The sequence below is a fragment of the Scatophagus argus genome, chromosome 18 (assembly GCF_020382885.2).
Source record: "Scatophagus argus isolate fScaArg1 chromosome 18, fScaArg1.pri, whole genome shotgun sequence".
NCBI lineage: Eukaryota > Metazoa > Chordata > Actinopteri > Scatophagidae > Scatophagus > Scatophagus argus.
Genome location: NC_058510.1, coordinates 881,024 through 907,351, shown reverse-complemented (window position 1 = coordinate 907,351; position 26,328 = coordinate 881,024). Strand labels below are relative to the sequence as shown.

The following is a 26,328-nucleotide window of genomic DNA, read 5'->3' as shown; positions in this document are numbered from 1 at the left end:
ATACACGAAAGACGGAACATTCTCAAAGGACATTCATATTTCTATACAGGCACGCCTTGGACACGTGTCATTCAGGGTCCTGAGGTTTATTCAGCCCGCAGAGCAGCGTTTTTAGCAGCATCATGGCGGCGCCCACCCGAGCACAGGTGATTTCTCTTTACAAGATGATGCTGACAGAGAGCAAGAAGTTCCCTTCGTACAACTACAGGTAAGAGCAGATGTCCGACTGATCTGAACGGCCCTGCTGGTCGTTTAGACTGAGTGTCAACGGCCAGAAAGATGCTAACGGTGCAGCTAACGGCTGTGTTTACATCAGCCAGCCGGACAGATTCATTGTCAGCGTCACTGTTACTCAACGCTTACAAAGCACAGCATGTGCGCAGAATTATGTCACTGGAAGTCCTGTAAGATTCACCGAGTTTTGGTTTCCAGTTAGAGACGTTATGTCAATACTGTGGTAGTTTGTTGAGTTTGACTTTAGTGGAGTCTTGTGTTGGTGATAATTTAAAGGACCATTGCGGTGATTTTTATACACGTATCAACGTTATTTCTCCTTTTTTCAATAAAGAGAAGGTAGCTTTCAAAAATACCAGGTGTGGTTTGAAATTGTCTTTAAGTCCATTTAATACTTAAGTGTTCCTGTACATGACTTCCACAGGGAATCAAGTGTTTGATTACCTAAAGGACCATACTGGTGTTTTTTAGTCCTTTTTTTTCGTCTTCAAATTGAAACGGTGGCTGCGAGTTAATGATGACGTCGTTATTGATTGCTCTTCTGAGGACTTTTCTCTTTAATCAATTCATCAAGAAACTGTAAAAAATGTACATCATAATTCCCAAACTGATGCCTTAGAATGTCTTCTTTCAACCAACTGACAACAGATATTTAGTTTCACATCATACGAGGCAACAAAGCAGCCGGTCGTCACAGTTTAAAGGCTGACTGGGCGGCTGCAGTTTAAATTTGAGTTGAGATAGAATGTCAGTAAAAAGGAGCTTTTTATTTTGAAGGGTCACTCCTGGTCCCCCTGTGTGTGCAGCAGTGTGTCGGACGGACCCTGTGGGGGTTCAGAGTCCGTGGCCTGCTCGCTGACCTGGTGTGTGTGCAGTTGGGTTGCTGCTCGGGTGGATTTGTTCTGCAGCTGTTAAAGCTAATACAAGTTGAGGAGCTTCAGGCTCTTACTGGATTAACCCTGAATTTGATCTGCTGAAGTTATCTTGTCTGTTTAATATTAACCGGCTTTTTCAATTATCGTTCTGCAGGTGTTCCTGCTTTGTCATTTGTTTGAGTGTGATCATAAGGTCACAAACGGCGTCAGATATTGTTGTGATGATGTTGTGTGGTGAAGCGGGCCTGGAAGTAAGTCACATTTAGGCCAGAATGTCAGGCACAAAGACCAAAACCAACAGTACAATAAGAAGCAGCTCAAAGCTGCAGAAAGCTGATAATCAGCCTGATCACTGACCTGCTGAGGAGAAGATGGGCTTTTATTTTCTGTTCTTTTCTGAACGCTTTGAGTTTCTCTCTGATGCAGCCGGTGACCTTTTGTAGCTTGTCGGAGTTTGTGCTCGCATTTAGCCGCAGGTTCATGTTTGCTAGAAGTCTCATGACAAATCCTCACACAGACACTGCGGTTTGGGCTTTTGAAACTCACTTTGTGGCCACAAATTCTGCAGTGGAGGCCAAAAGGCTTTGATCTCAAACCGGAACACCAAATGTATAACCTTTAATCTCATTTCCGTCTTCATCCTCTGTCTCCTTTCCCTCTCCTTCATCAGTCGCTCTGCAGCACCTCAGCCACCATCAGTGTATGTATGTGTGTGCATGTGTGTGTGTGTGTGCGGGTGGGGTGAGTTTGGGACAGCATCTTCCAATGTCATAACACACGGCTCTCCACACGGACATCAGAGGGCTGCTGCTCCCCGCCCGCCTTCATGTGCTCCGCTGCTGTGTTGAATTATTGAGCGGCCAGATGAGAGATGGCCTCCTCCTGCTGCAAGTCCAAATAAGATAAATTCCAGCCGCCTGCCCAGAGACGGGCAGCTGGTTGAGTCCACCGCCTCACAGTCCAGAGAAAACACACGTCTGCAAAGTGAAAGGATTTTTTTTCATGACATCATAGACTCCGACACTGTAGATTTGTGTGCCGGTGGAGTCTGTAGGCCATTAAAGCTGTGACTGCTTCAGCGCCACAATGTGATTTTCTTTGTTGTCCTGCTGCCCCAAATGTGCCTGCATGCTCCGGTCCTGACAGATGTCCTAGAAGTTATCAACACGTGTCTCTCATTGTTCATGTCCTGCTGCAGCAATGAGAGCAGTTTCGAATGAAGTCAAAGCAGAGAGATTTGATCCTGCTGTGGGCTTCCCCTCGTGTGTGTGTGTGTGTGCTGACAACATGCTGATTGGATTGTTGTGGAATGACCTGAATATGCCAGACGTTGCTGCAGGCTGTGTTTTGTTGTCTCTCGCTCTCTGGCTACGGTAAGAGCTGATGCAGGCGCTCGCAGCACTTCCTGGGACGACAGGTGGGAGAGTTTGGCTGCATTTGGAGAGTTTTGTCACTGAGAGAGAAAAACATGGGAATAAACAGGAGTGAGATGAAACATTCACAATCCTCTAGGAAAATTAGATCACTGCAGCAGCTAATAGCAACGCGAAGGACAACATCAACACTGAAATGAAAATTCTACACAGATCCAGCGAGTTTGGGGTTTTATGAACATACAAAATGTGTTTGTGTTTCAGCACCACAAGCTGTCAGATAGAAGAAATGATAAGTACTGTAGAGGCACAAGGACATGCTCAGTTCTTCTGTGAGGGCTGAAGGCACCAACATAATGTAATGTTTCCTGCAGTGCATCTTCAGACCAGCAGGTGGCGAGCTGATGACTCAGACCTCCTTATTTGTGCATTTGGTTTCATTATGATGCTTTATGGTAGACTGAACCGTTATGTTGCAATTATCAACACATTAGTTTTTAGGGAGCAACAACGGGACCTTCAAAATTAAAATTGTTCTTGATTTTCTGCATACATCTGTGAACTTTCTCTAACACAGACTTTAGTTCATATTTTTCCTGCTAAGAAATCAAAAGTGTCTGTCTGAAGTGTTCCCGTCGGTCCTCTGTGCCTCGTGCATCGGCCATCTTTTTAAAACCAGGAAAACCCCTGCAGACAAACATGGAGGACGAGGTGAGGATGTTAGAGGAGGAAGCAGACGAGCAGAAGTAGGTCGTTTCTCTGCATATGAGCAACAAAACATCAAATAACTAACTGATTCAGTGTTTTTCCCTTTCATGCAAGGTAAATTCTGTCTCTTCACGTCGTCTCTCTCTTTCCGGTTTGTCTCTCCATCTGTCTCTCTTCCCTCTGTGTCCTCCTTATGTCTCTTTCTTTCTCTCTCTCTCTTAAAAATAGCTCTCTCTGGTGGATTCAGTCAGACACATTGTTAGAGTGTGTGTGTGTGTGTGTGTGTGTGGTGAGAAGCTGTCACAACATGACAAAAGCTTGAGGCTAATAAGTGATGGTGGAAATCTCCTCTCCCTCTCATCCTCCAAAGATCATACGAGAGGATTCCCTCTGAAGTCGGAGTGACGAGACACGTGAGGTTTGAAAGCTGACAGTAAATGATCCTCATGGCTGCAGAACACAATCTTCGATAAACAAGAAGAAGTGTGACTGAGGGGACGGATGGACGGCACCGCTGGAACGTCTCGCAGTCTTCAGGTTTTTCATAGGCCAGTCAGTGATGGTAACTATAGCAACAGCATGAGGAGACGCTCCGATGCGGTCAGCGCTCAGTTCGGTCTGTGCGTCCCAAACTCGTTTTCTGTGGCCTGGCTGGCTGAGAGGATTCTGTTGGCAACAGCCAGACGCCGTTTGAGCCCCGCAGTCAGCTGCTGCGTTTTAGTGGTGTGCAGACCAACTGTCTTCTGTTTATCTGATTGGCTCTTCTGATCAGCCTTTTACAGATCAATCAGCGTGGGCTGATAACGATCGCTCAGCCGATCAGTCGCACCCTCACCTGAAGAGTCCTGCTCGTGTTGTCTTCCACAGACGTGACCGTCTGTCTCAGACGTTTCAGATGAGGTTTGACTTTGTGAAGTCTCCTTTAGTCTCTCGGTGCCGTCATCATGTCTGACTTCCTGTCCAGAGGAGACTGAGCCGCTGGACATCCGTCCTTCGTCGTGCTCGTTAGCGGACAGAGCTCGTTATGCTGAGTCTGTTTGATGGAGGAGCCTGAAGGCCTCGTCTCCGTCCCTGCTGAGCTTCACACTGACAGGGAAATGATGGCTCCGTCTCCTTATCCTCCTCCTTCTTCGTCTCCTTTGCTTGCTTTTCCTTCCTTTCCTTTTCTTTCCGTCACCTTTTCTTCCTTCCTTTCTTCTTTCTGTTTTCATGTTTCCCATTTTTCTTAGCCCCATCACTGCTTCTTCCTTCCTGTCCTTCGTTGTTTACCAAGTTGTTGTGTTTTTCATTTCCTCTTCCCCCCTTTCCTTCCATCTTTACAGCCTTTCCACTTACTCCTCCTCCCTCCTTGTGTTTTTCCTTCCCTTACTTTTTCTGCTTTACCTACTTTTCTTTCCATCCTTTTCCTGAGTTAATCCCTCCTTCCATTTGTCATTTATTCTTCCTTCCATCCTCCCTCTTTTCTTTCCTTTCCTTCTGAAGGTGTTTCCTCGTCACTCGTCCGTCATGTCCTTGTGACGCTCCTCCTCTTTAACCACAGCATGTAAATCGGCTCCATCACACTTTTATTGGTTCTGTCTTAAATCCTAAATGAGCTGCAGTCACAAAGAGATGAATGGCTTTGCCGGGCAGCGCTGGGACTTCCCAAGGTCGCCGTTTTAGTTTCCTCACATCAGAGGAGCCACCGGCCGTAATGAGAGCCGAGTCCATCAAGGAGAAGAGCTGAAAATTAAACCAATAATCATTTTCACTTCAGCAGCTCCTGACAGGAAGCTCGTCTGCCTTTCCAATTTGTCTGTTCTGATTTACTTCCTCCTCAGTTGTTACTGTGGACCGTGTGGTCGTCATGGCCTGAGGCTGAAACAGGGAGTGTGTTCAGTCCGCATCGGAGGCTCCTGGGGTCCAGTGTGGCTGCTCTCTGACACCCACGTTTAGGTTTTACACCAGCAGCTGCTGTGGTTGTGGCTGTTCTGAGAAGCTGTGGTGGAGAAAAGGAAAGCGAATCACTGCTTACAGGTGCACTTTGGAGGAAAGGGGCGGAGTTTTAGTTCAAAAACACCATCAACAGAATGTGGAGAACCTACAGTGTTGTGCCTCTAGAGGGCCCCGTAGTTTCAGCTCACACGTGTTCATTAACATCCCGCTGATGTTGTTCAGGTGTTTGTTTGTTTGTTTGTTTGCTGTTTGTCTTTATGAAGCCTTCAGAGGGTTTGGTGTCTGGACTGCACCTTGTGTTGTTTTTATTGTTTTCTGTCTGCTCTTATTTACAGTTTGTTTTTTCACTGTAAAAGGACTCAATGAAATGTGTGTGTGTTGCAGGACCTATGCACTGCGGCGGGTTCGTGATACCTTCAGGGCCAACAGGACAGTACAGGATCCAAATACAGTGGAGAGACTGGTGGCAGAGGGACAGCAGACATTGGCACTGATACAGAGACAGGTGACACACACACACACACACACACACACACACTCAGCAGGTTAACCAGGTTGACTAGTATGCAGATGAACACCTGTTTTACTGACTGACCACCTGCTGTATACACACACACAAACACACACACTGCACAACCTCAGTCACACAAGCACAAAACACGCTCCCTCATTACCGTGGCAACTCCAGGCTAATCACCTCACTGTTGGTCACTTTGTTCCCATGATGCATCAGCAGCCTCTCAGTCAGTCTCAACAGGGGATGGTCACTCTCTCTGGCTGCCTCTTTACTACAGCCTGTCATCTCAACACGCACACACACACACATGCACACACACTCTACTGTCCGTCAGAGCTTTTGCTGCATTTTAACAAACAGTCAGGCTGACAGTCGAGTCTGCAGGTTTAATCTGAGTCTAAACCGTCACGATCAGATTTACATCTGACACAGAATACACAGAGGAGCTGAGCTGTTTATGCAGCCGTTTGTTAAAGCAAAGATGAATCAAACATCAAACAGGAAACCTTGAGCAGAGACCAAACATGGGAAAAATTCAGAAAAATAAAAGAAAACCATCAAAGTACATCAGCACTAATGACTAATCATCAGTTAACACAAAGTGCAGCTGAAGTCATCAGCTGTGCAATCAGAAACCAAAGTTTTGGACACATTAAAACTAAAACATCTGATCTGAACAGCTGATCTCCCTGACTTTTCAACACAAGTTTAAACTTAAACTCAAAACTCAAATGTTGTCTGGCAAAGCATGAAACCTTTTGAGACCGTTAATCACATTCTTCAGTAACATACACACGACAGCTGAGCAGTCTAGTCATGCACACACACACACACACGCACACACACACGTTCCAGCTGGTTTGTTGTTTTACGTTCGACTTGAGCGTGTTTTCTGCATCTCGCCCACACTCACTCATGGATTAAATGCATCAGAGGAGGAATACTAGCCCTGTTTGAACCCTGCTGCAACACTGCAGACTTCTGGAAAAATCCATACCACACACACACACACACACACACACACACACACACACGCTTTGTGTCTCCTGCCCTGTGTGGTGCTTCATACAGTTTGTCACATGTGAGGAGGAGGAAGGTGAGGAGCAACGCTGAAGAGTAAATAAAATCCCTGTAAGAAGTCAAACGGAGACACGATGAGATGTTTGTGCTTATCACACATCTGCTGGTGTGTCTGAGTGTGTGTGCAGCTCGTCAGCAGCAGGAAGCAGCCTGCTGTGAGACATTTAACAACACTTGGGTTGTGTTGTCCCTCAGCGAGCAAAGTGCCTCCCTGCCCGCTGCGCTCAGGTTCAGGAACATAATTCATCATTAGAGTCGCACGTCATACACGTCATGGTTTTTCCTTCACCAACATTGAAGCGGCAGGTCCTGGTGAAGATCCTCCAGATGAAAATATAGCAAACAAAGTCTGAGTTCAGGTCGGACTGGGGACGGTCGTGTAGTTTGGTAGGAAGTAAAAGCACTAAACTGGACTGGAAGACGCAAGACGGAAGAGTTCAGATGTGTTTCAGCTGTTGTACTTTTTAAAATGTGTTTGTACTAGTGTGTGTGTGTGTGTGTGTGTGTGTGTGAGAGAGAGAGAGAGAGAGAGAGGGAGATGTGTGTGTGTGTATGTGTCTGTGTGTGCAGTGGATGTTTCTGTGTGTGTTTGTGGCTTTGTAAGTTAGTTAGGGAGTAAAGATGATGGATTGCAGCTGCAGAGAGGAAGAGAAACTAAACCAGCATGTTCTGTTTAATGAGTGTGTGTGTGTGTGTGTGAGAGAGAGAGAGACGGAGTTTAAGACAGAATTGGGAGGAGAAGAAAACATTGAATAAAGAGGGAGAGAAAAGTAAAAAAGTCAATGAAACGGAGTGCAAGAAGTGAAAGAGTGAGGAGGAGGAGGAAGAGATGAATGAAAAGAAGGAAAGAATAAGTGGAGGGGAGAAGAGAGCTGGACTGCACAGTTGAATTTTATATGATGGATGGATGCAACTGTTCTATCAGTCGGTTTGAGCGTGTCCTACTTCAGCTGGATTTACTTTACACACACACACACACACACACACAGAAACACACACTTTATCTGTGTGTGTGTGTGTGTGTGCGGCAGCAGCAGCAGCAGCCTCTGTAGAGCCATTTCTCACTGATTACTGCTGCTTAATGTCACCGCAATGTCACACAGCCTTCAGCCATTTTGATTCAATTGAGATGAAGCGGCACATCGAGTGGTGAGTTATGCCTGCCAGGTCGGGGGAAACCGGCCCCCATTACGGCTCTCAGGGGGCCAGGCACAGTCTCAGTCACTCCCATCTCTGAGCTCAGTAAACACACAGAGGAAGGCAATGAAACGGCCTGAAGGACGGTGGGATTTACCTGTCAGGTACGTGTCTTTTCACCTGCAGGTCAGTTGTGGTGGTAAATTTGAAAATGAACAGTATGAATATTTGCTGCTGCAGTATTTGGTTGGGGACGTGATGAAGCTGCGGGTCTGAGTTTCAGCAGAGTGGTGGGTGGAGATGTTTTTGAGGTGGGAGAAAGCAGCTGATTGGTGATTTGATTTGCGTGGCGCTTGCAGGAGAGGCTGCTGTTGGAAATATCTCAGATGTTGCAGATATGTGGAGTGAGAACGGTGAGGCAGAAGTCGTGAGGTTTTGTTGAGGGATTTGGAGCCAGCGATGTCTGGGCGTGGCAGTGGAACCGGAGACCATGTCGCTGTATGACGTTGTCGAGGGGAAGGAAGTAGAGGATGAAACCAGAGCGGACCAAGCATTGAACCCTGAGGGACGCCCCGTGATGAGTATGAGGGCTGCCAAACAGGACTGCCAACTGCCAAAGGTTTGGAGCTTTATGGAAGAAAAATCAGATTTTTCTTTACTTTCTTCTCCTCCTACATGGCCTCAAAGTGTCATCTTAACTCGTTTTAGGAAGGCTTGAGTATCACGACATCAGATTTTCACTACACGATTATCATCGTCCAGAGAACAAATGTAACAACGTTATCTGTGAGAGATAAATCGTTCAGGTCAGCAGAGGCGCTGAGCTCACCTGTGGAGTTTATTTCAAGACGGCTCGTATTTAATGAAGATGAAAGATCTACACCACCTTTTAATAAACAGCAAACGAAATCCCTGTGCTGTATTATCTCTGCAGACGGCCAAATGAAGAGTTTAAACGTGCACAGTTCATTCCGCTCACGTCTCTTTTGTCATTTAATAATCAGAGAAATCCTTAATTAGATTAGCAGTGGGGGTTAAAGAATGTTCCTTCAGGAGAATAAATAAAGTGAAAACGAGGTTTTATGTTAAGCAGCTTGAAATTCACACACTCACAAACACACAGAAACACATTTGTTAATCGTGAATCCTGGCTTCTCCTGTGAAGGTTAACCTCGTTACCTGAGTCACCTGGAGCTGCAGCCTGAGGAATCGGGACTGAGCGTTCAGGATGTCGTCTGAGGCTTGTTGTGTTGTTGTTCAGCCTGTTGTGTGATTAATGGTGAGCAGTAAAACCACTAATGAAGGTGTGTTTACTGCCGAAGGTCTCAGTGTGTGTGGAAGGTTATTGTGAAGTTTCTTCTTCTCTGCAGGAGGACTGAGCCACAGATTTTGTTGCTCGCTGAGTAGCAGTTTGTTTCTGAATTGTTGTTTGTCACACTTTATAAACAAATACTGGGGTGTGTGTATGAATATTGAAAAAGATAACAATATAAAGTAATATTAGCCCAGCATTTACAGCTGCAAGGTGAACGTGTTGCACACCTGAATGCACCGCTAATTATAATATAGTGTCACGCAGTAATACCCAGCAGTAATACAGTAATACACAGTAGTGCCGTCCACGAAGAGTTAAGTCACATCCAACACAGAAGTGTGTGTGTCGTGTGTGTGTGTGTTTGAGGAGTTCGATACGATTTTACACACAGATCACAGGCTCAGAAAGCCTTTTCCAGAAGCTAATGGCCTCCTCCCTTTCACCTCCCACACTGTGTGTCTTTCACATCTTTCCTCCTCCGCCCCCCTGGGGAGGAGATGCTCCCACATCATTAAGAGCCATCATTTGATGTTCATAATAATTCTGTGTAGTCGCTCACAGGTTTAACTGAATGTTGAATCAGATTTTAAAGTTAAAATAAGCAGCAGTGAGCCCAAACAACCAACCAACAGCGCATTTGCCTGACGCAGCTGCAGCTCAGTTTAGGGGGAACCAGAGATTTTGGGAAAGCCTGAACCAGAACAGAGCTGAACTGAAAAGTAGGGCAAGACTCTGTGCAAAACCCTGCATCACCTCCTCCTCCTCCTCTTTCTCCTCCTCCTCCTCCTCTTCCTTTCTGTGAGCCCTCCTCCCTCCATCCCTTAGAAATCCCACATCTTTATTGCTGCTTTTACACCTGCATGCCCCACGGATGCTGGTAGCTTTAGCAAGCTTTAGACACACACACACACACACACACACACACACACACACACACACACACACACACAGTAACACACACATACTGTATGGGGCTTCATCCTGCTGAACAAACTCTATTATAAAGAGAAAGGAGCTGTTGAGGTGGATGAAAGCTGACAGGTTTTTACTCCCCGTCCTCCTGATACACTGAGGCGGTGGAGGTGCAGGCCTCCCTGTCTGACTGTGGTAGAAAACCAAAAACCAAATGCTGACCAAACATCTTAATCATAGGAGGATCGACATCAGGGGTGAAATTATCTGCTATGTCTCACTATCTGCGTAAATGTTGGCAGATAAAACAAGACCGTATTATATCAATGTATGATGGACGAATGGAAGATGTGATGACGCCTGCTTCGCCTCTGAACTGCGCTGTGCGCTGCGGTGAGCCACGAGCTAATTCCTCCTCACGTGAAGACAGCTTATGAGCCGGGGAAACAACAACAACAACGATACAACACACAAGACTCGGTTTTAGTTCCTTCACATCCACAGCTGACGATATGCTCAAAGCTCACAGCTTCAGGTGAAACTGGACCAAATACTGAATCTGTTGTTGCCTCTGAAAACTTCTCAGTAATCACCCTCAAAGCGTCACCTACAGGACGAGGCCGCGGCTGTAATCAAGTTTTATTTACAGGCTTTGGCCTTGAGCGTTTAAATCGACTGCAGTCTCCACAAGTGACCAGTGAAGACATGAAAGTGAAATCCGACACGTCTCTCGAACAGCAGGAGTAAAGAGACTCACGTCTCTATCAGCTAGCAAAGAGCTGCTCTTTCACTCCTCTCGTCATCATCCTCTCCCTCCCATCTCTCGCTGTTGAAGTCTGTGTATTGATTTCTGACTTTTGAAGCCCTGAAAAGTCGTCCTGCGCTTCCCTCAGAAGCTTCCAACGTGCAGCCCTGCCCAGCTCAGTTTTAAAATGAGCACATTATGAAATCAGAATTGAAGTATTTTTGGGGGCTGAAAAAGCACAAAGTATGAACTCTCTGTGGCGCTAATCTGCACTGTGGATTATCATTACAGTGGCAGGACTGCAGGATCGGATCACTTGTGGTTTGGTTAGGCCAAACGCTTACTGTCCGGCTGAAATGTTAGCGTCACACCTGAGAAGCTCCAAGGCAGCTCAGTTCACAGCAACGGGATCAAGACTACAGAAGGTTTTCACCCAGTTTTTATAAAACAAACATGGAGGACAGAAACAGTTTTATCACCACTGAACAACACATCAGGACTCAACAGCAAGGGCTACCTGCTCGCCAGGGGCGACTAAAACCCACCCGCGGGCTACTGAGTCAGGCAGGTAAAGTAGTGAGACATCTCAGCCAGCACCTCTGATCAGATTAAAGATTTTATAAGATTAAACACAACACTCTCATGTTTTGTAAAGGGGCAAGTAGTGAAAAGAAGAGCTTCTTCTTCTGTGGTGGTGTTTTCTGGTACTTTGTTTTGTTTGTTAGTTTTTCTGCTATTCTTAGAGATGTGGGTCTGATGCAATGATGATACTCCATCCTCCTCCTGCTCACACACTCTGCATGATGAAATTCATTGACTGGGGAAGGCAACGTGATGAAGGACGAGAGGAGGAGGAAGCTGAGGAGAGCTGAAGAACTGCTTCGTTTGAGTCTTTGTGTTTGGACATAAATGATTCTCATTGTTGAGATGTTTTCTCAGACGTGATGACTGTGAGGAGCACAGTGGTGAGGATCAGTGTCAGTGTGTGTCCATTAGTGTGAAGTGGACTCTGAGCTCTTTATGAGTCACTCTGTCTGTATTTTATTCCCTCTCTTGTTGTTTCTGGACTCTGTCTCCTCCCCGTCTCTCCTCTTCAGCACATCGATTCACTCCTCTCAGAATCACAGCCTCTCGTTTTCCTCAGCCCGGCCGTATTGACGAGCGTTCGTCCGAATGTTTTTCTGTCTTTCTTGTCGTCCTCTGCGGCGCTGCGATACTCAGACGATTAATGAGAGGAGCTGAGTGTGTGGACAGAGTGAGGAGGCAGCTGAAGCCCCAGACTCGCGAAGGGGGGAAACTCCAGGGGTCGGACGAATAAAACTCTGAGTAGGCTCAGACTGAAACTCTTAATCGGTCACACTTCAGTCTGCACAGTCGGACTGGACACACAGACACAAGCAGAAGAGATTTGGGTGTAACCGCAGCCAACACGTTAGCCAGCCTGCAAGGCTCACCTGTTAGCATTAGCCTGTGCGTGCTAACTTTGGTTTAAACTCTGTTGGCGTCTCATCGTTTCTGTTAGGCCCACAAGTCACTTCTGCTGCAGGCTGAGAGTCGGACTAAACATAAAGGCAAGCATAAATACAAGGCTGGATTATGATTTGTCTAAGTCCTGCCACAACTACAGACGGACGAGCAGGCATTTTTATCCCCAGGATTCCCCCTGGATTCAGTGAACAGCATGAGGAGTAAGACCGGGACCTGAAGTGGGCAAAAGGGAGATGCCAGGAAGAGACAGAAGAAAGAGGAGAGAGCGACGGAAGCGTAACGGCAGAGGCAATTTATAACAAGGATCCTCCTCCCTCTGTCTGTCAACGTGACGGACTGAGACGGGAGATCACAGCGAGAGAGGGAACACACACACACACACACACACACACACACACACACACACGTCCTCTCGTTCTCATTAGTGTGTGTGATCAAAGTGGAAAAATTAAGGTTAAGAAAGAGCAGATTTACAAAGAAACACCTCATTACTGTTGTACTGTGTGTGTGTGTGTTTTCGTTATGGGCGTGGCCCCCGTTTCACATCTTAATCACACTTAATTGCCCTTGTTCTGCGCCGTGATTGGCTGATGCTGGGCCTTGAGTACCGACAGCTAATTGGTCGTGTGCCTGACAAGTGGACGAGGCTTTTTGAGTCATTGTAGCCAATTAAGAAGACAAGAGACACGCAAACGAGCTCGTTAAGGCTGGTGGGTCAGTAAAGGAGGTTTGCAAGGTCGCAGACACACACAGGAACTGAAAGACGCTGAAAGAGTGGGGTCTCTAAGCGACGATGTCCCATTGGTCCGTTTTTAGGATGTCTGGCGCTCACACACACAGCAGGGGGAGGTTCTGACTGCAGTAATGTGTGTGTGTGTGTGTTCTCCGTCGGAGGTCTTCCAGCAGCTGATCTCATGTCAGAGTTGGTCTCGTCTCAGTCAGGTTGTGTAACGGTCTGTTATTTGTTTTATTAGATTAAATGTCTGCCACTTGTTCAGATGTGGCTCATAATTTAGTTGCATATGTTTTTTGTACAAAGACAGTGAAGGCTTTTCTTCTCTCATCTGCATTCAGGATCTGCTCTCAGCTTGTTTAAACTTTGCAGGAGCAGAATCTCGATCAACTTCACCTCCTGGAAATCACTTTAACATCCAGCTCATCTGCAGCAGCAGACAGAGAAGCAAAATGCCACCGTTTTCCGTCACGTAAATGTCACACGACGCTGAAACGTTCACTGACTGGGTGTTCTTCTACTCTTTAATGGGTGCGTTAAGGCTGTGGCAGCACCGTGTTCCGCTTAGCGAAAGATCACGGACCGGTCCTCTCCTCACTGACTTGAAACACAAAGTTTTTATTAACATTTAACCAAAACGATCAGTTTATAATCAGTGAGACACAAGAGGAAGGAGTGAGATGAGGGATGAGATGAGGAGGAAGTCGAGGACTCGATCGATCTGCTGCATTGTTCTCTGATGATTGTTATAGACGAACACATTACTCTGACAGCAGTGACTTTTGACAGCAAAGCCAATAAAGATTCTTAAAAGTCGGCTGAGCTGACAAAGGAGGAATAAGAGGAGACGGACTAAAGGAGAGACACAAAGAGAAGACAGGAAGAGACAGAAATGAAGGCAGGACGAAGAGAAAGACGAGATGAAAACATGGATATTCTGATTAAGCTTCCTCTCTGAGGTCTCAGCGTCCTGCTCACACCATCTGATTTTCCCTGAAGTTCAGTAAGCCCAAATATAATACTGTATAATTTAACATAATTTATAATATAATATTTTAACATAATTTTGACATTAGCGGTGGCCCTCTTTATCTTATCTCGGGACAGGCAGTCCGTATGACGTGTTCCATATAGACATTCCGACTAGAACTTTGTTTGAAGCATATTGTGGCCTTTACAAATGGTCTCAGAGTTCAGAACTGTGAGATTAATGAAAAAGATTTAAAGGAAAAATAAGGGAATAAGAGAGCGGAGGAGCGGCTGCACTGTAAAGGCCAGGAGGAGGGAAAGACACAGTGTTGTAAACGGGCCTGTAGCGCTCTTAAACGTGCATGAATAATTAAGGAGGAGACGAAGCCAGAGGAGACTCGGGCACTTTGGAAAACACACAGGACGTTTCAACGGGACGTTCACACACTCCAGCAGCTCACTGCTGCTCTGCGCCGCTAATCACTCGCATGCGGGACGCCAAGGAAAAGACAGGACAAAAGAAATAAAATGAGAAGATTTGACGGTGCAGGCTGGTGTTGAGATGCACTCCGCAGGTAGGCTGAGGACAAAGTAAGGGAGGCAGCGAGGGACAATGGAGGAAGATGAGGCGGGTTAAGAGGAAGAATCACAACGGCAGGATTAGCATGAAATGAAGCAGCAGGACGTGCGAGATGCAGAGACATTGTCCTTTACAAGCAACCCTGCTGAAGTGTCCTTGAGCAGGACACCGAGTCCCCATGTCCTGCGGCGATCCGTCGTGTCCTACAACAGATTACAGACGTTCTGTATTTAAAAATTCACATGAATAAACCATCAGAGCAACACGAAGATGTGAGAGACTTCAAACGGAGAGGTTTTAGTTTATGCTCATTTTCTCCAGCAGAGTGTGGATCGAGTCCACATCGAGTCAGACAAGTCAGTCCCCTTCAAGTCCCGTCGGACTCATCAAAGTCAGGCGTGGTCGAGGTTAGTCCAATTTCAAGTCTGTCAAGACAAGTTCAAGTCAAGTGCCAAATCAAAGCAGATTTTAAGTTAAGGCTCAAGTCTCGGGTCCACGTCAGGTCTCACAAGTCAGTCGAAACAAGTGGAAATCTGGAGTCAGTTGAGTCCAAGTCACTGCTCCTTCATTGTGTATTCATACGAAGAGGAACAGTGCGTAACGTGGACAGCGTGACACGTGGTGATGGAGTCGTGGGGCTTTTTTCCACCAAAGCTGAACTGTTTGTGACATCAACGTGCAGAGGCTGAGATGTCACTGGTTAGAGCTGGCCAATCAGAGCGCTCCGTGGTCTGACAGCAGCTGACTGTGTGTCTGCTGTCACGCAGCCTGAGCAGAGTGGGGCTCAGTCGGGCTTCCCTGGAGAAATAAAAGGTTTTACAAGAAAAGATTTGAGCAGGGTAAACTCTGTGTGTGTGTGTGTGTGTGTGTGTGTGTGTGTGTGTGTGTGTGTGTGTGTGTGTGTGTGCGTGCGCACGCGCTTCGGGCGAATGGGTTTGTGAAAACTGATAAACCTCGTAAAACGGTCGAGCAAGAGGCGATGGAGAGAGAGAAATGGGAGATAAAAGGTGTGAAATCTCACCTCGATGCAAGACATTTTGGTTAATTGTCTCTCTCACTGTCTACCTGTCTCTGACCGGCCAGACTGTGTGTGTGTGTGTGTGCGTGTGTGTGTGTGTGAGTGTGAGTGATGCTGATGATGCTGAAGTTTACATCATCATCACACACAAATAAACGCCAAAGTCTTTCTCACTTTTCATCTTCTTGCTTTTATTTTTGGCTGGATGGTTTCCACAGAAACACTTACCTGGTGATGTGTGAGGACTGCGTGTGTGTGTGTGTGTGTGTGTGTGTGTGTGTGTGTGAGTGGAAATAGCAGGTCAAGTGACTTCATTTCCTCATCTTAACTGGTATTTGCAAGTAACAAAGAGAAACTCAGTGAATTAAGGTTTGTCACTCAGTTTGCTCAGTGTGACTCTGCCTGTCTGTCTGCCTGTTTGTCTGTCTGTCTTCCTGCCTGCCTGTCTGCCCGCCTGTCTGTCCGCTTGCCCGTTTGGCTGTCAGCCTGTCTGTCTGCCTGTCTGTCTGCCGTCCTGCGTGTCTGAAGACGAGCAGTTTTTGGTTCCAGGTGTTGCACCACAGTTGTTGTCGTGCCAGCGTGATCCACAGGTCTGTGATTGGATGATTCTGAAAATGCGTCCTGGCAGTTGGATGCGACTTCAGTCCCTTCGGGGTTTATGTGCTCAGACTTTGTGACTTTCTGACGCCGATCCGTCTTTTCCTGTCGCATCTTTTGAACTGATTTTGTGGCTGTCCGGCTCTCGCGGAGACTCCTCCTCTGCCAGGCTACAAACGTGACAGCAGCCGCTGAAATATTCCTTTGAATGTAAACGCTGACTGTTTGTACCCTAAAGAGGTGGATGAAATGAGACCAGACGGGTTTGTCTTCTTGAGTCTGCTTCCTGTCTGACTTTGGACTCTGAAACGTGTCGGTGCTGCCTGCTGCTCGGCTCTCGTCTGCTGACAAATGGGAAGACCGAAGCGGCGTGGAGCCCCTCATGCTCAGTTTATTATCTACCTGAGCACCTCTCATCCCTCTGCTTCCCTCGCTCGCCGTCCTCTTCTCTCTGCTGCGCTCGGAGGCCTCCATGAATTTCCCTTTGACGGCATCGTGCAGCCTGAGCCCTCCGTCTTCTCATCTTCCCTCCCCTCTTTTCTCCCTCTCACACGAGAAAACCTCATTTTCTTTGTCAGAGCTGCTCTGCTGGCCACCTCCAGGTTTCCCTCCGTCGCTTCATCTCTTTCCTCCCACTTCGAGCGGCTCTTTAACTTCGATTTTTGCCGTCTCCTGCTGTTCTGGGCCGCGTTTCTTTTTTAAATACACACCGCTGTGGATGGTTGGCTCTAAAATTAGATTGTAATTCCACTGTGGTCCCCTCAGTCCACAGTGTGAGAATGTAGTCCATCTTGCAGATTATTTTTGGTCATGTTCATGCAGACATCAGTCCGGCAGCCTTCCATTCTCTTCCAAAACAAAACAGACCTCAGATACTCGCATGTTCTGCTTGTTGTAACGAGTCTGATCCACAGCGGCCCCGTCATGGCTCCGACCCGTCGGGGACTGGAGCCTGGACCTCTGGCTCTGTTGGCAGCCAGGTGGGATCGGACTTATTCCAGCATGAATCTGTCGACCGGGCCGACGTGAACTCTTCGTTATGTCCTGTGAACCGCTCCTGAACGGTTTCAGGATCCTCAGACCCCTCAGGGCCCCTCTGACCGTCCAGAGTTGAGACTTCAGTCTCAAGGTGACCGTGTCTTTGCCATTAGGACCCCTCAGCTTTGGAACGAGCTGCCTGAGGAGAAAATCAAACCCTTTTTTCTGCTTTGTCTGTCAAAGCACTTTGGAAAGACTCTGTTCAAAGCTGCCTTGTAAATAAAGTTATTTTAATTTCTTGGTCTGCTGCAGTGTTTGGGTGGGTGGTGCGTGTCTGATGCCAGGCCAGATTTCCAAGAAGATCGTTGCTTTGTCAGCGACGGTCAGCATTGCTTCTCCTGTCGGTGGTTTTAACGGTGTGGTTGCTGGGTGGAAGTGGGCGTGGCGACGTCTCAGTGGTCTCACATAGTTCGTTTGTGGTTCAGCCTCTTCGCCGTCGCCCATGCTCAGATCTGCAGCGATGTTGTTGGGGGAACAGCTGTAATGTCTCAGACTCGACATCCAGATCTTCAGTCTGTGTCATCAGTTGGCTGGAGAGCCGCAGTCTTATGTTAATCTTACACCTTCTGCCTGGTGGGAGGAAGACTGAAGGTCAGTCAGTCACGACTCAGCAGGGACAGACGAGCGTGTGCGTGTGCGCGTGTGCGTGCGTGCTCATGGTTTCCATACTGCTCCTCTCCCTCTGTGTGAGCGGGTGTGATGTTGAAGTGATGAGGTGCTTTGTGAAGGAGGTTAAGTTTAGCTCACTGTTGATTGTCTGTGGGAGAAAACTCCCATCAGGCTTTGAGCGTCGTCCACATTTCACGGCGTGTGTGTCTTCTGAAACCTCAGTCGTCGTGTTGCAGAGCAGCGTCCTGCAGGGCAGTCGAGGCTGTTGGACGGGTTGAGGTCACCCTCAGACGTGGCCTCGTGGAGCTGCTTCGTGCACGTCGTCATGTTGAAACAGCAAAGACGCAAATGGTCACCCGAGGCGACGACGTGTCGCGTCGCAGAAGGTTTTCTGCTCTGTGAGGGTTTCTCCTCAGGGCCTCAAAGTCTCCAGGCGAAAACCCGCATGACGAATCGTGTCTGATGGGATGACCGACACTAACCAGCAAACGGTTTTCTGTGTGCGTCACATTGAGCACGACGGAAGCCTCTGGTGGGCTCCGGCGGGGCCCCCGGCCGCCCTCTCGATCCGCCCCTGACAAACAGAAAGACTGGCAGGGAAAGCACACAGCCACATTAATATCCCAGCATGCTTTGCTGTCGTTAGATGCTGACCTGCTGTTTCTGTCTTAATGGGGTTATTTGGATTTGTGTTTTACCTGAACAACCAAATGTTCCTCTTTTGAATGTTTGATGGTTTATATTTAGAGCTTTTCTTTCATTTTTCACGAGTTGCTGTCTGTGTTACTGTGAAAGTAAAGCCGACTGTACTGAAGTCAGCTGACGGACAGGAAGGCAAACCGAGTCTGAAGAGAAGCAGACTGATGGAGGGAAAGATGGAGGCCGACTGATGTGTTAACAGTGAGGCCATCCCTTTGTTACGAGCCACAGCCGCAACAATTTACATGAGAGCCAAGCCTCCTGCCAGCTGATTGGTTGAGAGGGATGCCGCCTCGCCGCCACCCCTCCCACCACCACCAACACCACCCACCCTCCTACACCACACTCCAGCCAATCAGGACGTCACACACACAGGGGGCCCCAGCCGGGTGAGAAAGTGTAAAGAGAGAGGGCTGACGGCAGAATAAGTGATGAGGCGTGCAGGAACGGCCCTCTGTGTGCAGCTGGCGCCTCCTGGTGGCTCTGCACTGATATGACAACACATTTTAAACATGAGCACCACAGTACTCACGGTAATCCTTTATTACATGTGAGCCAATAACAGATCTGTGCAACATTAAACCATCTCTGCTTGTACTGAGCGTAACACAGCAGCTGCTGGTCCTCTGGTTATCACGTCGGTGTCACATGGCTTTTAACCTGAAGTTCGGTTCGAGCTCTCACTCCTCTTCACTGAACTCTCTTCAAGAACAGCATTTTTCCCACCTTGTCCTCAGGATGCAAGAACGTTAAAGTTGTGAGCATCACATGGGGGAAGTGGAGCTGCGGTACACATTCAGGTTTCTCTCCTTTGTTCTTTTGGAGGTCTTGGAAAGTTATGAAACACTCGCTAAATGTGTGCAAAACAGCCAGTGATACTGATGTACAGACAGGCAGCCACTCTGTGTTCAGAACATCTGCTCTGTGTGTGTGTGTGTGTGTGTGTGTGTGTGTGTGTGTGTGTGTGTGTGTGTTGTTCATATTTGGTCATGTTCTGTAAATCAGCCTGTTGTGTCTTTGTACTGAAACAAGAGAAAATCAATTGTGAACTGTGGCCCCTGCACACACACGCACTCACTCACTCACTCACTCACTCACACACACACACACACACACACACACACACACTTTGTACATACAGTACTGCTGCAGCACAGTCCACCATAATTGGTTCTTCTATTTGACAACAGAGTTCAGCTGGGTAATATTGACATAACACAGAGGCAAGGCTCTCTGGACACTAAACACACACACACACACACACACTCTTGTCCTGTGGCTCCGCCCTCAGGAAAAACCTGACAATTATTTGGCAGCGTGCAGCAGAGCGGCGTCACGGTGTTTACCTGAGGGTCCGCGGCCGACCTGCAGGTCAGACTTCCTGTCTTACAGACACGCTGACCTCCTGGAACCGTGAAAACATTTAGCACATGAGCCTTCACGTGTGTTTTACTTTATTCGACAGGTCAGACTTTGTGGTCCACTTTGTGTGCCGAGTGAACCCGTCTTCTTCTCTGTCATTTAGTTTATGAATCAGATCTGACTGGACTTCCTTCCTGTGCAGGTTGCCATCGGGAAGATGTTTGAGACCCAGAGGACCGTGGTGGAGGATTAACCCCTCGCTGTCTGACAGGATGTGACATCAGCAACCAGCCCGCTTCCCCTTCGACTCAGACACTGCTGGATTTGTCAGTGGGAGGGGGTGTGAAATGCATTGTGGGAGGTGTAGGACAGAGTAAAGTACCTGCAGTTTGTTTGGACTTTAGCCTGTAAATTGTTTTTTGTTTTATGGATGCACCAGTCAAATTTTTCCGTGATCACTGATCAATCACAAGCCGAAGTCAAGCTGTGTTTATAAAAAATGAAGCTGATGATGTTGTTTGACCAAAGACTCGTTTTACTTCTCAAACTGTGTCCTTTGAGACCAGCGAGCGTAAAAGTTCATCCGATTCAACTCATTCTTCTTCCATTTGAGCTCATGTGTTTGTCTGGTTAGTAGATTGTCGTCTGATGTAATGAATAAAGTTATATACAAATGCCGAACAGAGTGACATTAAATTTGCTCTTTCATTCCCAGTGAGGTGCAACAGGCTGAAGCTTTGCTGAGCTGTGACGTTAAAGACACAATCTGATTCCAGCAGGTTTAAAGTGAACTTGCTTCTGCTTTCACGTCAGCATCCAGGAATTCATTTTTGATTGGTCCACCTGATTGTCTTCTAAAAGCTAAGCTGCTGGACTGTGGGACCACAGAGAGGACTTGGATCCATCAGGTGACAGTAAGAGAACATCTCACACATTCATCAAACCAACCTGAAGGTGGTGACACCTGGATACACAAAGTCCTGAGTGGATCAAACACACCTGAAGATGAACTGAGATCAAACTCTTCTGTTGTGTTCTCGTCTGTGTGAGTGTGAGTGTGAGTGTGTGTGGACAGGGAAGCAGAGTGGATGAGGCGGCAGAGGAGCTGAGCTCAGAGGTGCGTTTGGTTTTGGTGCAGGGTGAAGGTAAAGGACCTGCGAGGTACCAGCAGCTGCTATAAATAGACCCATCTGTTGGTTTAAAGACGAGCACACTGACCCACTTACACACACACACACACACACACACACACACACAGGTGTAGAAGATTACATTGCTCAATCAGTGATGGCTGTTTCATCAGATGAACACACACACACAGGATGCTCTGCCCAGTTGTGCATGTGATCTGCACGAGTCCTACATTCACCTGAAGGACTTCAGACCCGCGGCTCACTGCCGCTTGCTTTTACACCAAGCTAACGTTTGTTTATCCCAGGGAGTGTCGGTCTGCAGTGCAACATCTGCTGCTTCTGTTTGCCAGAAGTGAAAGTTCTCTGAGGTGACGGTGAAGCTCTGCAGGTCTTGGCTGGAGCTGAACGTCCTGAGACGAACCGCATGTGGTTCTTTGATAAAAAGTTTAAGACTGAACTGAGACTCCTGAGGAGCCTTTCAGCACGATCACAATCACAGAGCCACAAATTCTGTGAGGCGCGATGCCAGCGCCAAGCAAAAGATAAAACTGGCTTCACCGAGAAAACTGAATTTACCTCATTTAGGTTCTGGGTCAGTTTAGGGTAAAGCAGCAGTGATGACCCTGTGGCTTGTTTCGATGGCATGCAGCTAAGGATTGTGGGCGTTGTAGCGGTCAGAGCCAAACTGACAGAAAGAACCTGATTTCTTAAATTGCTTGATTTTACAGTTAAGTGTGGCAGCAGCTGCAGTTTGAGGCTGGAGACGTGGAGGTAACATGATGGTTTTAAAAGAAAATACAAGAAATCTGTCATGTTCATGTGTTTTTTGTTCCAAGTCAGGATTATTGCTGAGTGATTAATAGGAAGAAGTGACAGGCTGCTGCTCTGAAATCACATTTACCTGAAATTTTCCTTCATCACTTTGAACCTCTGAGTCCGTGTTGACAGACCAAACAGATTTCAGCAGGTTTGTCAACAGGAATAATTCAGAGGTGTTGGACTTCTGAACTTTGTCCCTCATGTAAAGATGATGGACAGGTGCAGACACACGGGAGGACCTGACTGGTCTCACGTACAGGAGAAACACTGGCTCGTATCAGCCGTGAATTAGCATCATCACACTGCAGCAAAAAGGGAAAGTCTTACAGCTGCAAAGACTGGCTGCACTTTAAATGTGCTAATGCAGTGTTTTTAAACTGACCCTGGATCAGGAAACATCAGCTTTAGTGTGTGATACGGGCTTTAGCCAGGCCCTGTTTGCACAGCATGTTAGCATGGCAGCTTTCTGACTGACGTTAAAATAAAAACTGTGACAGGACAGGAAGCTTCCTCACACTGAGATGGTGAGAAGTTTGTAAACTACACGTGACGAAGCTGTGATGTTTCAAAAGGCAACATTCAAGACAACAGAAGATTTATTGGTTTATTTGTTCTTTATTGGTTGAAAATCAGCTTTCATGATTGAGATCACTTTGGCAAAAACAGGATGGATGCAGGTTTTCTCTGGTAACAAACTTTCAGCATCATGACACATCAGAATGGACTGACTGCTTACATTCACACCCAAAAACTGAAGTCTGGATCTGAAGGACCACCAGCTGTGTGGCTCTGAAGGTTCAGATGATCAGTTTGCAAAGCGCTCAGCTGCATTTTAGTCACTTTCTCTTTTATTTCTTTACAGGATGTTTTGTGAGGTAACGCAGAGTCGCTGATCAGAGTGAATGCAGACTTGACGTTCAAACTGACCTTCATTCTGTAAAGAAACAAACGTGCAGTGCGACTTCCTCCATGTCTGCAGCTGACTGTGGGGAGACGGCTGAAGCCCAGTGAGAAGTTTGGCAGCAGGAGGCTCTCAGGGTGACCATTTTTCAAAATCAAAAGCCAAATGTACTCCTTCTCAGCTGCTGTCAAATGACTGCACGGTGAAACAAAGTCACCAAACGGCAGCTCCGTCCCACGTGTGCGCAGCCTTCAGTTTCACACGTGCAGGACGTTTTTCCGGTGATTTTGTCCCAGCGATTCTCACCCGCAGGCTTTGTGTTGTTGATCACCTCCAACCTCAAAGCCCAACAGAAATATTTGGTTTGTTCATTTGAAATGTTTCCACGTTGTTTTGCTGATGAACAAATGGAGTCTAAGAACAGCAGTGAGCCAGAGACGCTCGTGTTGTGAAAATGTCCAAAACGTCCACAACGCAGTTGACAGCGATGCGCACTTTCCTTCCAGTCGGTACATCGAATCAGTCCGTTGTTTCTGTGCCCATGGGTCCCAGAGGAAGTCCAGAGAAATGTCCACACCTGTCAGCTGTGTTGTCCTCACATTTATGAGCTTCAGCTCAACGCGTCGTGATGAGGCTGTTCAGAAAGGCACAACAGAATCATTCAGGGGCCAACTTCAAGGAAAACGCGAGCTGCGTCTGCGTCTCTTCTTCGGATGATCTCCGGATCTTCTGACTGTGACACAAGTTCTCTGTTCTCCACAAGACTCAGCACATCACACGGGGTGGCGCAGATGATGTATTTATTTAGCAGATGCATATCGAATTTCTCCAGCAGACGTGACAGATGGAAAGCTTTTACGCACAGATCTGTGGCTTTTACGCACGACGCGCGCCCCGGTCAGGTGGCGTGGAATGCGGCGCTGACAAAGGGTGTAGTGCTGGACATGCAGTGGTACCTGAGGGTGTAGTTCTGCCCCTCGTTGTTGTCCCAGAACTCCCCCTCCTCGCTCTTCATGTACACGGCGAAGTGCACGGCCGAGCTGGGGTCCATGACGGGCGGCGTGTACACAGTGAAGCTGAAGCGCTCTCCCACAAAGCCCGGCTGATCCGCGGCCACGGGCAGGGCCTGCGCGTCCACGTAGGAGAGCCAGTCGTTAAAGGTGTACCTCACTCCGACCTCTTTGTCGTCGCGACCGGCGAGGACCCGGATCTGTCCCCGCACGTCAAACTGGGAGATGGCGACCCTCTCCAGGCAGACACGCCGCTGCTGGACTGTCCGCTCCGCCTCCCGGGGCTCCGGGAAGCAGGGGACCAGTCGGTCCGTGTCCAGGCTGGACTTGAAGCTCTGGCACAGGTCGTTCAGTAAATCCTGCTGCTGCGGCGGGAAGCTCTTGTGTCTGGACAGAACTTTACTCGGGATCTGCGGCTCCTCCAGCGAGCTGAAGTGCTTGACGCTGGCCAGGTTCAGCCCCATGGAGTCGGCGAACTTCACCCGCTTCCTCCCGTTGCTCCCGGAGACGCCGTCCAGGAGCGCCGGGTAGGCGGGCAGGGACTTGGCTCTCCTCCTGTCTTTCATGAATCTCTCCAGCTGAGAAGCGTCCATCTCATCGTCCAGATCGTCCTCCTCCTCGGCCTCCAGGCCGTTCTCCATGGACTGGCCCGGGGAGAGCGGCTCTCCCCCGCTGTGGAACTGGACTGTTGAGCGGGACATGTGGTGCCCGGCAGCCCGGCGCTGTGCTGTGGCTGCAGGCCGGTCCGGAGTCCGCCGGAGACCCGCTGCGGGGCAGCTTCTATAGAGTAAAGACTCCCGCCCCCTCCAGTGGACAACGTGGTGACAACAGCGCGCGTGCAGCTGCTGTCAGAGGAACACGCGCCCCACGTCAGACACATCAACTTTCACCTGTTTGCGTGCAGCGGAGCACAACAACAACAACAACAACCACAGGTACACACTGAGAGCACCTTTACATGACTTTAATATTCAGTGAAGGAGAACAAGAAAGAAGAGCTTCTAAATATTTTATTTAAGTAAAAGTAGCAGCATAACAGTGGAAAAATACTCCATTACAAGTAGAAGTCCCACATTCTAAACCCCACTGAAGTAAAAGTACAGCAGTTTTGTTAGCTTCATGTAGTAAATGTACTGCAGTTAAACGTCAGTACCTCGATGCTGGAGCTTCAGACACTTTGAACTGCGAGTCCAGTGGTTCCCAACCTGAGGGGTCGGCCCCTCCAAAGGGCCACCAGATAAACCTGAGGGGCCGTCACGTGATTAATGCGAGACGAGACAAGAAACACATTTAGACAGCTTAAAAACACGTCTGTCACGGTTTTGTAAAGTAATGAATCTTGTTTCCATTTTTGAAACACTGAACTGAAAGCATGTGGTCTGTTTTTAATCACCTGTTTTATTTTGTACTTTTTTAACATAAAACCTTAAACTGGAAAGGACCCCGTGCTGACTGTCAGATAAATGTAACGACGCCATCTTTCCCTCTGAAATGTCACAGAAACGTTTTCTGAGGCCAAAAGAAGTAACCATGGAGTACTTTAACGTCATACGTTTCCGCTGTTTTCACCTCACAAAAACACAGAACTTGAAAATCTGAAATAAATGTACAAAAAAGCCCCAAAGCAACAGATTTAGCAAAACCTCTGGAGCCTTGGGTTCATTTTGTCAGTTTAGCACCTTTTAAACTGAGCTGAGGGTCTTCATCAGAGAGCAGGTAAACAGTCGAGCAGGTGAAAGTATGAACGCTGTCGTTTCATGTAAGTGACATATTTTATGTGAGCTGTTTCAGCGGCTGGATGAGCTGATTTAAAGGCTGGTGTCTGTCACTATTGTCATGTGAAGACAACAGCTGAGGGTCAAAAGGTTTCTGAGAATCAGATCACACGCCGTCAGCTTGTTATGTAACTCTGAGCTCCACGTGACTCCGAGTGCGTCACGCAGCTGCTGAACAAACACGTGTCGTCACCACCCGCATCATCCTGACGTCACGCCGCTCTGCTGCGGCCCTGCTGTGATCAGGTCTCCTCAGTCCACGTCCTGACGGGACGCTCAGCAGGTTCTGTGAAAACTGAAAGACGACTCGGTCCTGCTGACTTCTCGGTCTTTCGTCTGATCCACCATCAAACTGTGGTCGGGTGTGAACAGCCGACGCCGGACTCGAGCTTCGCTCACTTCTGGTGCTTTGGATCTTCATCAGCTCGGTCAGCGCGAGGCTGCAGAAACTCCAGGAAGCTTTGAGCTGAGCTCCTGCAGTGACTGCAGTCACTCCAGTACTGCTTTTAAAGGAACACTTCACCCAAAAATAAAAACTCAATTATTATCTACGCACCACAGCCCTGAGAACCCGAACTGATTTGAAAAGATGTTCCTGAGACATCGTTTTTAAGTGGAAAACTTAAGAGAGAGAGAAGACAAGCCTGAACAGGAGGACATTCGCCGCTTGACGAGATGTGACACAAGCTGCAGGGTGGCGGGTTAACGCAGAGATCACGAGCTCTGGTTGGTCCCGGCTCAGATGTCTCAAGTAAGCTGCCGTGTT

General features: G+C 47.8%; 2 protein-coding genes across 2 annotated transcripts; one reads left to right on the top strand and one right to left on the bottom strand.

Annotated features, from left to right (window-relative positions):
• The first annotated feature begins 70 nt into the window (after positions 1–70).
• LOC124049793 (LYR motif-containing protein 4B) lies at positions 71–20,601 on the top strand. The gene is made up of 3 exons (XM_046371838.1): positions 71–208; positions 5,510–5,630; positions 20,127–20,601. The coding sequence occupies exons 1-3, from the start codon at positions 123–125 to the stop codon at positions 20,175–20,177; spliced, it is 258 nt and encodes an 85-aa protein (XP_046227794.1). The 5' UTR covers positions 71–122; the 3' UTR covers positions 20,178–20,601.
• A 1,870-nt stretch (positions 20,602–22,471) lies between these two features.
• On the bottom strand, positions 22,472–24,580 carry ppp1r3g (protein phosphatase 1 regulatory subunit 3G). The gene has a single exon (XM_046371836.1). It carries the CDS (start codon positions 24,486–24,488, stop codon positions 23,676–23,678), a length of 813 nt encoding a protein of 270 aa, XP_046227792.1. The 5' UTR covers positions 24,489–24,580; the 3' UTR covers positions 22,472–23,675.
• Positions 24,581–26,328: the final 1,748 nt, after the last annotated feature.

Bases quoted from the DNA above. Each gene is read 5' to 3' on its own strand.
- LOC124049793 (XM_046371838.1), top strand. From the start codon at position 123: ATGGCGGCGCCCACCCGAGCACAGGTGATTTCTCTTTACAAGATGATG. The intron at 209-5,509 runs GTAAGAGCAGAT...TGTGTGTTGCAG, and splicing joins TTCCCTTCGTACAACTACAG to GACCTATGCACTGCGGCGGG. The intron at 5,631-20,126 runs GTGACACACACA...CTTCCTGTGCAG, and splicing joins TGGCACTGATACAGAGACAG to GTTGCCATCGGGAAGATGTT.
- ppp1r3g (XM_046371836.1), bottom strand. From the start codon at position 24,488: ATGTCCCGCTCAACAGTCCAGTTCCACAGCGGGGGAGAGCCGCTCTCC.